The 13,461-nt window shown below is 40.3% G+C and overlaps 1 protein-coding gene across 2 annotated transcripts in view; it reads left to right on the forward strand.

The window, feature by feature from the left end:
* The window catches only part of CEP85L (centrosomal protein 85 like), a 122,589-nt gene that overhangs the window by 88,244 nt on the left and 20,884 nt on the right, over window positions 1-13,461 (forward strand). For both annotated transcript variants that reach the window (XM_052781226.1, XM_052781227.1), the window contains exon 5: window positions 12,094-12,211. In XM_052781226.1, the coding sequence (XP_052637186.1) occupies window positions 12,094-12,211 (118 nt within the window). The remainder of the gene's footprint in view (window positions 1-12,093; window positions 12,212-13,461) is intronic.

The raw sequence follows: 13,461 nt of genomic DNA on the forward strand, positions 1-13,461 counted from the left end.
CTTGCTGTATCAGTAGTAATGCTGTATAACCTGCAGCCCACCTCTCGGGGCCCAAGGTGTCAGCACCATTTGTAAGTGCCCGTGATGGCTACGGGCGGTGTTTGGTGCTTCTGCTGAGCATGTCATCCTCTGCATGCACTCTACATGAAGTCTTGTTACACAATGGCAACTAAAAAGGCAGTTCACTTACTTACTCTTCTCACACTGGAAATGTGTTTACAGTCAAGGGTGAAGTTTCTGAAGTGGCAGTTTGTAACCTAGTTGCCTGCTAATGTTACTTGATACTGTCCACGTTGAGGAAGAAAAGCTCTTTCTTGGTATCCGATGGCAGTGTGCAGGTTCTTTTTTTGTACAAGTCATGCTTTTGTGTGACTTAACAATAGTGAATACAGTCTTTTCTGGATTTCTGACCAGAAGTCAGTTGAGATGATTCCTTTTCATTCAGCTCAAAAGGCAAAATACACCCTGGAAGCTATTGAAATGAAACAAAGACCATTTAGTGATGTTACAGTAATTTCCTTTAAGGAGACACTTGGTGTTACAGTTAAGTATGTTGTAAATTATAATAATGCAGTATAATAATACATCACAGAAAAGACACTTTTTTAAAAAATATTGAGCCTCCATTTGGGCAAAATATTTGCCTTAAAAATTACTATTTAAAAATGAAATAAAATTATTTAAAATAGATGATATGTATTCTTTAAAATTAGTACAAAGTGATTTTGCATATTTAGAAAGATTTTACAACAGTTTTTTCTTGTTTGTTTTTTTTTTTTAAGAGGAGGTAGTGTTTTCTATGACAAACAAAGCTATTTTTGGTTTCACTCATGGAGAAAATGGTACATAGCTGCTGTCCAAAATCCTAGAAATAGAACTCCATTATAAAGCACTAATGTTATATTTCTTACTTGATGCGGTATTAGTAAGACTTAAGTGTGAATAATACCTTTCTTCAAGGCACTAAGTGAAAACTTGATATTATCCATATTTAACACGTGGGGACACAAGGCCTTGCACTGAGAGTCCAGATATGTTTGGGAGTAAACCTAAGTCTTCCAGCTCCTGGTCTTCCTGAGCTTACTTTAAACTTCTCTTCAGAATTTGAATTTACTTGGGAATAGTGACCTAAAATAAATACATAAAGTTTTCTAAAGTGTGGTTAATTAGGATTCAAGGTGGTAGTAGTTAATTACAGAATTTAGGCTTTCAGGAAGTGGAGGAGGAATTCTTTTGTTGTCTGAGGTTTGGTAGTAGGTGTTTGCCGAGAAAGGCCCTTTGTACCTGTGTTTCTCAAGGAGTTTTAAAAGGTGTAGTCTCCTTAAGTCATGTTTCATGCTGAATTTACAAACTGGTAACTGGAGGATGCCAGGGAGACTTGTTTAATTCTGGGGGGACAGAAGCTTGGGACAGACAGGTTAACCTCCTGCTGTCTGGAAGCCGGAGGAGCGGGATAGCAGCCAGCGTGGTGCTCCAGACCCAGCTGTTTTGCTGCTGACAGGTACAAGGAACAGCTGGATGAAAAGAAGCATACCAGGAACACCCTTCTCTTGCCCTTGTCACCAGCCTCTCTTTCAACCACAGGGTCATTACCCAGGTTTTTTTAAGGTTAAAACCCTTTTCCGTTGGGAATTGTACTGGGGCTCCGCTAATCCAAGAGGTGGAGAAGATTAACGTCACTTCGTACTGCACATCTTGTTCTGCATAGCGGTGCTCAAATCTGTGGATTAGTAGGAAATGGAGGCTCTGTATAAGGCAGTATCCTTAAGCTGTTCTACCGTTATTGTGTTAAAAAAGAGAGGAGAGGCAGGAGAAGGAAAGAGAAATGCGCTGCCTGCTTCCCTTCTTTCCACACAATGATAAAAAGGCAACAAAAATCCAGTTCTTCCAGATTAGATTATTAAAATTCCTTGTTTTGCATCAGAAATCCAACTGTTTAGAATAGCTGCAAGCAAGTTTCAAATAGTCGTTAAAAACAATTCAAGGAGTAATGCTTACAGTGTAAATCATCATACTTGAATACTTTGGTGTGTCACTGGAAATTCAAAGCCATGAATAGAATTTTTAAAAACCCAAGCAGCCAATTGTGTCTGTGAATAGAACAAGTGGCTTGATTTTTATTCTATATGCTGTGTTGAACAGCAGATTTAGTAATAGATTAGTTAAAATTTATTTGATTTGTGTAGTCTGTTCAGCATAACAAATGCATATTTTTAAGTATAAATGTACACAGCATAAATGGGTGGGTTTAGAAGTGGGTTTGGTTTGCTTTTTAAAACTACTCTAGGAATCACTGCCAATTTAATGAATTAGAGCATGAAAATGGTTTTTAAGTCTGCTCATAAAAAATGAGATGGAGACCATACTTTTAGGAAGGGAGAACACGGTGTGAGGAAGGGAGCCTGGGGGGTGTGCGTATGCGCGCACAGGATCACAATGGCACTTCTTAAAGCTGTGTGCCATGTTTTCTCTACATAACAGCTGTTGGTACAGGCTGTGAATAAGGACTTAAGGATTTTGTCTGTAAGAGGGATCTGCTGCTGTAACACTTATTGCTCGAATGTCTGTCACCTACTGTACAAAATAATTGGATTATATCATTGCCTTACTTCTCTGGTGGTTTAGTATGTAACACTACGTTATATGTAGCACCAGAGGGAGCCAGCAGTGTTTGTGTTGGTTTAGAAAATTATGACATCACATTTTAATTCTTTGTGTTGCTCCTCTGTTCAGTACATTCACAACACTGAAATTACAGTGTTTGGTACAATTGCGAATGTCTCTTGAGGCTGGCCAGCCACTGTAGATGTCTTGAGTGTGGTCCTGGCACTGTTTGTTTGGCAGGGACTGCATACAGGGGGTACGTGAATAAATGCCAGATATCTGAACATGTGGCATAAGCTGCTGAGGGTAACACTGTTCATGCAGTGTTCTCTTCCAGACGGTTTAAGGGTATTTGGACAGCTTTTTAAGGAAAGGTGGATATAGAAGTAAAAGTTTTGTGAATAGCTGTCATTCCTCAGGGCATAATAACATTTACATTCTTAAAACAGTTGCTAAATCATTAGCTTTCCATCCATAGCTGAATTATGCTTAGATGTTTTCACTGGGACAAGAGAATTAGATTTTCTTTGCCTTGTGTCAAATTGTCCTGACTTCAGTAGTTGACATCAAACTATTATGTGCTCTGATAGTGCTTATGTTACTGCTAGTGTAAAGCTGTAATTCTCTTAATTTGGGATGGTCTGTTAAGATCTGCAGTATTAGCATATCCACTTGAGTGATAATTTGATGTCATTTTTGAGGAAGCTTTGAAGCTTTATGCCACCCAGGGTCTGAGCGCATGCATGTGTAACTGGGAGTCCTGTGCAAGGAGTAGGGCTGCGAGGAACCTCCTCACAGTGTCTTGCTGTGTAAAATAGGCTTTGCTTGCAATAATAGCTTGAAAAAGATGCCTTTTTTTTTTTTTTTTTTTTTTTTTTTTGATATCACCAATCACCCCGGTAACTTGTGGATGAGGCTTTTGTATCTTGGGCTGGTAAACTTTCAGGAAGATTTGTTACAGAGTAATTATTTTAGCCCTTTTAAATTTCACCTTTTCAGAGGTGAATACTAGTAATAGAGATGAAATGGAATTTGTTACCATTAGTTTTCACATAATAACCTAAATCTTGGCAATAATGAGAGGATGTAGCACTAGAAAGGACCTATCTAACGGATCTGCTGGGCCCAAGGGAGGACAAGCTGTAGTGGTGTCACTCCTGGTGAATGTCTATGCTATTGCTGTCTGCAGTAGCAGATGTTCTACAGCCTTTCTGGGTTGGACAGTTTGGTGATTAATTAGCTGAAACATTAGAAAACTTTTCCTAATATGACTTAGTCTTTCCTTCTAGGTCATGTTTTCTAGACCTCTGGTAGCTTTTGTTATTCCTTGAGATCTCTCTTCCTCATTAGTACATCTTCCCTGAAGCTGAGGCCTCCCTCCGGCTGAGTGCTCGTCTCTCTCTCAGGCCATGCTTGTGTGGTGTTTGCTTTTTTGCAGTACAATGTTGTGTCGTTTTGGTCAGCTGCAATCCCAGATCCTTTTTCTCTGGAACTGGTGCCGAGCCATTCTCTATTCTGTAGGTCTAAATATTTTTAGGAAGTTCTAGTATTTGGCAGAGCTGAGAACAGCAGGGGAGGTGCAAGGCTTGCTCTGTATTCATCCTGTCAGGAGACTGCAGAAGTCTAAAACCTCCCACCGTGGGAGGAAGGGTGCAGTCCTCTGTTTGAGCAGACAGTTGTGTCTGTGTCCCACTCATGCCTCACACCCCCTTGACTAAGTAGCCCAGAGCATTTGAGAAAGTAGAGTACAGTTGCTGACTGTGCTCTTGCCTGCTTTGCTTCAGCACTAGCTTACCTCCTGTGGGTCAGGCTAACATTTCAAACTTCTATGCAATTCAGAAAAGTAATTTAAAAAATAACAATCCATCCAGAAGAGAGATCACCTTTTGACTCCCAGAGGTAGTGTTCCCATCTGCTCTTCAAGGTAAGTTCTCCTGTGGCTGGTGGAAAGATAGTATTCACTTTGAACTGCAGGCTCATAATTTTGCCAAAAAAGCCAGACTTTATTGCATAGGAAATTTGAGATCACTTTTTCTCATGATCTTTGCTGATGTTGGAGTTCTTTGTCATTATCTTCCAAATTATGGAAAATGTATTCACATTGGTTTTAGGATTTTGTTTACTGTTGATCTCTTTCCCTATCAGTACTCTGCACATCTGGACTTGTGGTCCCAAGAGATCATGGCTTTAAAACAAAGGGATATAAAAATTAGTATCCAGCTTCTTAAGCAACAAAACAAAGCAGCATACCTCCAACTGCAGTGTGGAATAAATTACATTTGTAATACAGAAGGATCTGGTTTACATTTTACTTTGCATCCCATTTCTGAGGAAATATGCTCAGGCGTTTTCACCAAAAGCAACTCTTTCTTGTTAACTCATGACTTTTGAAGGTAAGCATCAATTGTAATTTGATTTATTATGAAGTTACTAGTGTCCCTCCTGCGGTGGAGGAAGCTCAGTTCTAAAGTCCTGAAGTGTTTGAAGATACTGGACCTGTATCTTGACTTGTAGTGCGGGGCTTAGATTTACACTATTTTAAGCCTCTTAAAAGTTGAGGGAAGGAAGTGCTTCTCTGACAGATGTGGGTTACTAAAGGCTCTTTCATGTTAGAGCAAGTGAGGGGTAAGATGGGTTTATGGAGAACAGATGAGTTGGTCCTAGGTTGAAGAAAATGTGGTTTATTTCCAGATGAATGCATATATTAGTGTCTGTGTAAGCACGTGTCCACAGTTCGCTTGTCCTGTCTGAATATGAGAAAATGATGTGAATGTCAGTTATGTCATACTAATGTTTTTGAGACATACAGAGAAGCAATTTGTATATTAAGCAGTGTATTTATTATTAATGCTGGTTCTGAAGACAGTCCAGGCTTGTGCATGTTGAGCTGAGTGCTGTTCTCTGCTCTCTCACATCCTTTGTGCTGACTTGAGCTTTCAAAGCGGATTGTTTGAGCTAAAGGACAGAACTACAAATTAATCAAATTTGAGATCTGCCCCCCCCGCCCCAATTGATACTTCTCTCTTATGGCTGTAACTTTCTTTTTGCTCATTTAAACGGATTCAGTTAGAGTCAAGTGGCACCAGTAGTTTTCCTCTGGATTCTAGCCAGCTTTGTAAGTAGAATCACAGTCATCCAGGATGGGGGGAGCTTGGGTGCCATTTCACGGGGCATAGCATGTTGTCTTCCCCATGTTTGTCTGCAGAGAATAGTGGCACAGGGAATATGCACCATCAGAAGCATCCCCTTACTGTCTGTGGGCAGAGAGACTGCAAATTTTAGCAGACCCATAATTGAAACGCACATGTGAAGCCTTTTTTGGTCATTCCCTAGCCCGCCTTTAAGTGTTTTCTGAGTCTGACCTTTAAATACAAATGTCCTAGCAAGGTGATGCTCTTATCTCTGAGGCCAGTATATTTGGCCGGCTTTTCTCCCTTCGCTGATGTGCAGAAGAGCGCTAACTCTCTTGATTGCACAGCAATGCCAGAGCGGGTCACAGTGGAGGTCCCTGTCCAGCTGTGGCTGGAACCCACGGTGTGCCGTGGAGGGGAAGGAGAGCCGCAGCAGTGCTGCCTGGACTCTCGCCTCTCCTCCTTACCAGCTCTCCCTAGTCAGTCCCTCGCCTTCAGCATCATTCCAGGGCCCCAGCTCCAGGGACCAGCCCCACAGTTTTGCTCAGGGCCAGCATTGTTCATATTACCGCAAGACTGTCCCTGTTTTTTACCCCACAGCTCCGTCAACCCCAGTAACTTCTCACTTTGCTCTCTCCCTTCCAGCCCCACGAGGGAGCATGAGGGGTGGGCAGGGGGCTGTGATCCAGTGAGGTGCTGAGAGCTGATGTCCAGGGCACAGGAGGCACGCCAACAGCCTCTCCCCAAACAGATAGGGCAGCACTGTGTAAGTGCATTTGCTTCTCGTCATCTGCATATACCAACTGAAAGTGAGCTGCTTATTTACAGACCTGGCTTTAGGCAAGCTAGAAACAGGTAGTTGATGTTAGGGCGCGCTAATGGTCGTTACAAGAGAAAAAGATAGCTGGTGGGCTGTTTTGCTGTTTGCAAGGGCTTAAAAAGAGTGGTTTTTTCCTTAGGTGTGTAATTGGTTGAAAGTATTCTGGGATTTACTTTTCCTCCCCATTCCCTTAGCATCAGAAAGATAGAAGTTTGAGCTGGATGTAGTGAACCACCCTTCTGGTACGCTTGATGCTTAGAACTGACTTTCACCCCAAACATAGTGGCGTTCAGGATCGAGGGCTTTTGCTTTCTTCTACAGCAAAGGACGTTCATTGGCAGAGACCATGCTGGCGGATGTCACTTCATCGGTTTCAGCTCTTTGAGTGTGGGCTTTTAGCTTCCTGATGATTGACGTGCTTCAGTTTGATTTAAATTGTTGGGCTCAGCACAGAGGTTACTGTGTGGGAATGGTAGTATCTGTGGCAGGCAGGAAGTCAGATAAGGAGAACTACTCTCCTTAAACGCCATAAAAACAATTACACAGAATCAACATCTTAGGTAGCCTAGCCTCTAGCGCCAGCGGTTCATGCACAGATAATAGTTGGTAATTCTGGGAGCGGCAAGAGAATGGTACGATCTGCCATGACAGGTTTTTAACTTTTCCTTCCTTACAAAGTATCATTGATCTGCAGTAGTGAAACACAGCTGAAGCCTTGAAATTTTGTTTACAAAAATAAAGAATGCTCAAGGAAATAGAAGAAAAGGGAACAAAAGATGTGTGTGTTTTACAAGACCTGGAAGTAAGCCAAAGTGATTACTTTGTGAAAATAGTAGTTTTCTGTAAATAATCTAGCTAGCATCTAAATAACTATCGTGTGGGAATTGGGACAAAAGAGCTGGTTATAGAGGACCATAGAGTGCGTAGCTACCACTTGAGTCATGCATGTTGAACCCGTCACTTCAGCTGAGTTCCCTCGGAAAGAATGTACCTGGGAGCAGCACAGGGAGGATTTGATCTCAGGATATTTATAAATTATGGCTGGAGGTTCAAAAAATGGGGTGAAAAGGCATAGTCCAGGGTATCAGTGAAATTTTTAGAAGAAAAAATAATAAAGATAATAATGAAAATATAACAAGCAGGTTACTTCTGAGGGAAAAAAGCCTTAAAATTGTGGTATATCGAAGAAAAATACAAGACAGTGTCTTCAGTGCAGAACTCTTCTGTGGATAACCGCAATGATCTTCTGTGTACCAGACAATCTTCTCCTAGCTCAAAAGGAGTTTCAATTCTCTTTTTGTCTGTTTGCTTCTGCACTGCCACCCTCCATTCCTCAAGATAGTATTATACCTTGAGGGACAGCTGGAAAGATTTGTGCTAGAAGCGTTTGTGAAAACAATTAGCGCCATGTTTGAATCAATTGATTGGATAGAAGAGTAAAAGTTTATACATCTTTTAATGACATTTTCTTCTGAAACGTCAATGTAAATAAGGAACACTTTTAAATGTCCCTCCCAAAAGGATGTTTTTCATTCCTGCCTTTTGTGACTTTTTTAAAAATTTATTTTAAAAAACAAAACAAACGTTTCTCCCCTTTTGAGTCCCTTTGGTTGGTTGATGACTTTAGAGCAGGGCATTGCCTCCTTTTCTCCTTAAGTCTGAGTGTAAGGGGAAGGGGTGTGTCAAGACAGACACTTGAAGTTAAATAGAGTACTTTCTTTTTGGACAAAAGAGCTGAATGAAACCATGTGAGAAGTCCTGTGACGGTCACATAATATGCCAATAACCTTTACTTTGCCATCAACATAGAATTGTAACACTTACTCATGGAAAAAAAAATTGGGAATTTGTGAAGGAGAGCAGCTTCCATGGTACCTAGGTACAGTATTTTCACTGAACCTGGTTGTGTGAGCTGCGGGTCTGGTTTCTGTAAACGCAAGTCTCAAGGGTGGGCTCCTGTCAGGTTACCCCATGCCTTGAGCTCAGGCCACAGCCTGCACCCACTCATACGCAGATGGCTTCTGGAATCACAAAAGGTTGAGGAGTTGGGTGTCTGGAAATCTGAGTCCTGTGTAAGACTGAGTGATTGGAAATTCCTATGTTGGAAGTTACAGGAAAAGGAGTAGGTCAGAGTGATGCAGTGCAGCTGTGTAACTCCAGTGTCAAGGTGGGGAAGGGAGGGGGAGTTAATTTAATCTTTTTTTTTTTAAAACATCTTGACCCACTGGGGAGACCTGGCAGTGCTAGCAGCTGATGGGAGAAAGGGAAGAGTGGAGAAGAGTTTGCCAACATAGGTCACAGCAGTTAGAGAATTTCAGTATGCTCTAGTCTGGCACTCGGCAAACAGGCAGGATGCACACGGGGTTTTAAACATTGTATGTATAAACATACAAGAGGAGAGTAGCATTGCTGTCTAGAAGGTAAAATCCCTCATTTTCAGGATTATTTATATCTGGTTTTGGCCTACCCAGAGTGGCAGTTGCCATGTATCTGAGCAGAAGCTTGAAAGCGCCTAAATGCTGAAGGTTGGTTGGTTGGTTGGTTTGGGGTTTTTTTTTGAAAATGCTGGGATGATTGATTGGTCATAGGGAGGCTTCTGGGGACAGTGTTCCTGCCATAATACACGAGCTGTGTTTGTGAGAACATTTGAACTTTCTACACGCCCTTTAAATAAAGCTCACAGCCTGTGGTTATGCAGCGGATTAATAGTAACAGCTGTGGGCTAACAGAGGATTAAAACTGTCTTAGCATATGAGAACATCAGTGATAAAATGCATCTGGTATGAAGTCTCCAAAGACTTATAGGATTGTATGTAAATAGTAAATATGTTTCTATGGTGTTTATCTTCTATTCTGCTTGTGACTGCTGGGCTGTTCTCAGAATTTTTGTTTCTGGGTGCTGTGAGGTTAATGATATTTTCAGAGAGGCGGTTATGTGAAGAAGCCGTGTGGGATCTACACAGCCTTAAAACATTTCTACGGTGTGTTTTGTTGGCAAGGTTTTGTAACAGTGGAGAGTTTCATGCTTTGCAGAGTGAAAAGAAGCAAGCTAGTGCAGCTCTGTTTCATCACGTATTAATTTGTCTTACCTTTTTTCCTGCAGGGCTTTGGTAGGGTAGGGAAAGGATTATGAAAGGAAATACGGTAATGTAGTTCAAACTACACTGGAAGTTCAAAAATATTTTAAAACATTTACTCCAGGCTGTCGTGTTTAGTTTAGGCTATTGAAATCCTGCCTGTGAAGGAAGGCATTGCTAAGATAAAATCAGCCACAAACAGAAAATCACGTAGTGCCTTCAAGAGATAAGTGACAAATGGATAAATAATTTTAAAACACATGGGGCAAAGATATTTTAATAGATCTGTCTAGTAAGTAATAAGGTGATAAGAAATGAAAAACGACTTCTGTTCGTAGGTTAAGACGACTCATACTAAATAATTCTGGTATCCATGACCAAGCATGCACAGAAGTCATAAAGGCTTTATATTTTCTCATATGATTATACAAGCTCTTGGGCTCATATAAGGTCTGGTACAAGTTAAGAGCATATTCTTTTACCTAATCTTCAAATCTGCTTCTTCCAAAACGTTTGAAGCTTTTTGTTTGTAGTGCCATTGTACAGATGCCAACCAGAACTATACAAAGTCTTTCAGCGATACATACTCCTTTCATATTTGTACAAGCTTGTTCCATCCAGATAGTGGAATGGAAGAGTGAAGCCTCAAAATCACCTGAGGTGATATAGAATATTTTAAGACTTGCAATGGAGTCATGTAAATGCTTTCAGTTGCTCCGTTTTTATGGATTGCATTGAATGAATTGTTCTTAAGGTACTACCAAATTGCAGCTTGTTTATACTGTTTTTCCATTCATTACTATTCTTTATAGCTATAAAAATAGGGAAACATAAAAAAGATACTCTGTAGGCATGCATCATGTCTTCTGCAATGTGTATAGCTTACAAGTTTTTGTAATATGTTCACTATTTTTGAAATATTAAATTCCTCTTGTAAACCAAATAATTGGGATACAGTTGGCTGATGTCTAGCTAGGAGAATGTATGTGGCTAAAATATCCCCTTTAATTGGGTTTTTGCATCTTATTTTTCCTCTTAAAATTTGCAGTTGGCATCTTTTCGACTAATACATCTTTTGTGTTAGTTTATAGATTGTATAATACATATTTTGTATACTCATGATAACGTATCTGAGATGCTCTTGCTAAACACAGCCCTCCCCAAATTTTAAAAAAAGCAAACCAACTTTGATCTTTTTGTGTACTTTCAGAGGACTTGCTTTTCCAGTGTGCGCACAGGCAGGTCGTCTTCCCTGAAGTTAACCTGTATTTGCCATTTATCTCCTCTTAAGATTGGGTTTAGTCATCTCGGTTCAGCAGTATCATTTCCAGAAAAGCCAATCATACTGCATGCTTAGAGGTGAAGCTTTGAGGAACAGTTCCATGCTTGCGTGCAAATATGTCCTAGTATAAAAAAGAAGGAAAAAGGGAAATTAAAGGAGTGCACAAAATTTGGTTTAGGTTTATTGAGAAGGTTTCTATGTGTGTTTCTGATGGGTGCTGACAACTCCATTCTGGAGTCAGTTATTGAGGTGCCCATCACTCCATAGAGAGTGCAGCACACCTCACAGGGCTGTAATGTGGGCTGGGGCTGAGACCTGGCTTATATTTGCCCTGCAATCATGCTAGTTCAAATGCAGTCATGATTCAAACAGTGATGTAATTTGTGATATAATTAAGTAGTGATATAATAGCGATACTGTTTCTGCTGTACACTGGCCAAGCGATTGGTGTAAGAGGTTAATTCTGGTTTAGTATGCACTGTGGTATTTTACCCTAGGGGTAGGGTACATCTTATGTAAAGCAGTTGTCTGAGAAAGTCTTAAGCAAAGTTAAAAAAAAATAAAAAAAAACAAAACACCCCCCCCCCCCCCCCCAAAAAAAAACCCCCAACCTTGCAGGAAAGCCATCCTGACTATCTTATATAATGAATTTTTCTTCTTAAGTTCTTTCTGCTCCCCTTGATTTGTAAATCTCTTTAGCCTGTGTCAAAAGTCAGCTCTGGCAGAGAGAGGGGCTGAGCAGAAGTCCAGGTAAAATGAAGGCGTGAATTTTGTTTGTTTTCCTTCTGCTTTCTCTATGCTTTTTCCTGCTTATACTTCTGGCCCTAGGAGCAAATGACAACAGAAGCCTCCCTCAACCCCCCCCCAAATTGATACAAGTTTTCAAGTCATATTTCTACAAGATTTGCTTATTATTGCCAATCGAGCACAAGCCCTTTAGGGTATGCTTAAGTGAAAGATAAATGGCAACTGTAGTTTAATAGCTCATATCCCAATAGGATTCCAGTTCTAGTGGTAAACTAGAATAGTTGCAGTCTGGCTGGGGTGAGAAAAAGTCCACAGCTAATGTAGATCCAGGATAGTCGAATAGCATTTTTACAGTGTTCTTCAGTATAAGTCTTAAGATTGGTTTTTTAATCTCTGTTCCATTCCTTTTCAAATCAAATCTGTATATTACAGGCAAAAGCAGCAAATTAACAATTTACATCAGAAGATAAGGGAGAATGAATTACGAGCTCAACATGCAAGACTAAGCCATCTTGTGAACTGTGAAGAACCTTACATGACTAATTTGCAGGTAGGATGGATATTTTTCTTTCAGCAAAGCTTTCCATTGCCCGGTAACTGACACCTGAAAGCATGTTCACAATTTACTGCAGGCCAAAACGTAGAGCTTTTGTGATTATTGATGGTTGTGTAATTGTATAGCTGTAAATTGTATAGAGGAGAATACCCTCTTAAGTGGTGGTGTTTACCTTACTTTTGGAGAGAACTAAGTTATGTTAACATTTTGTACTTACTTGTTTTGAAATCTGATGAAAATGGGATAAGAATAAGGGATTGTGACATGGTAAGAATAAGGGTTTAACAGTGTGCAGCACAGTTATACAGGGAGCTATTAGGAGATAAAGTAGTTTGATAAGAGAGTATCTGAAAACAACTAATGGGTGGTTTTTCTGAAGAGGAGAAGGAGGCAGTACCCAGAGGAGCAGTTAGATAGACTTAGATGGAAGAGATGTGAGAAGGCAAACAGACTGGTGGAATACCTTTGCACAAGACACCTGAAAAGGGTATGGATTAGTACTCCTAGGGAACACTTAGTCTGAAAAGGAACCCATGGTGGTACTTTGGGCACACCTGTCCTAATTTTTATCTAACTAGCACAAATACGAGAAAGTGTAAGGATGAGGTAGCATAGGCTAACCACGAAGTGCAGATCAGCTTGAGGACTGTGGCTGCTACCCCATTGTAGCACACAAATTCCATCTCCAGACCTCAGCACATCTAAAAGGCAATGCAGAAAGAGAATGTTAAAGGCCGATATGCAGAGAAATAGCTTTTCTGTCCCCCTTTTATTACCTTTTTCTGTCACAAACACTGCACCAGGATGTTAGCTAGTGTACTTCAGCATGGCATTAATTATGTCCTTGGAATAATACAGCTATTCATCAGGTGAGAATCTGGTTTGTGTGAGACAGGAGAGAAAATCAAGTGGAGCCTCAGTGTGAAGTTAGGTATTCAGAAACTTTTTCAGACATCTAGGAATGCGACTTTTGGCACTTCCAGAAGTTCTTTTAGAAAATACTTTAAAATTCTGTCTTGATTAAGATTTTTTGGAAAAAGACAAAAAAATTACTGCAGAAACTGAAATTTTAGTGTGCATATCTTAGTATACCATAGCAGACTTCAAATAAAGCAGCAGATGCATTCATCTTTCATAATTTAAAGAGTTTAAAAAGTTTATAATGTATTAGGATTTCTGCTTGATTTGTGTGCCTTCTATAAGATTAACTTACAAATGCAAATCTCCCTTAATCAAGGTTTTAA

Source organism: Harpia harpyja, chromosome 3 (genome assembly GCF_026419915.1).
Source record: "Harpia harpyja isolate bHarHar1 chromosome 3, bHarHar1 primary haplotype, whole genome shotgun sequence".
NCBI lineage: Eukaryota > Metazoa > Chordata > Aves > Accipitriformes > Accipitridae > Harpia > Harpia harpyja.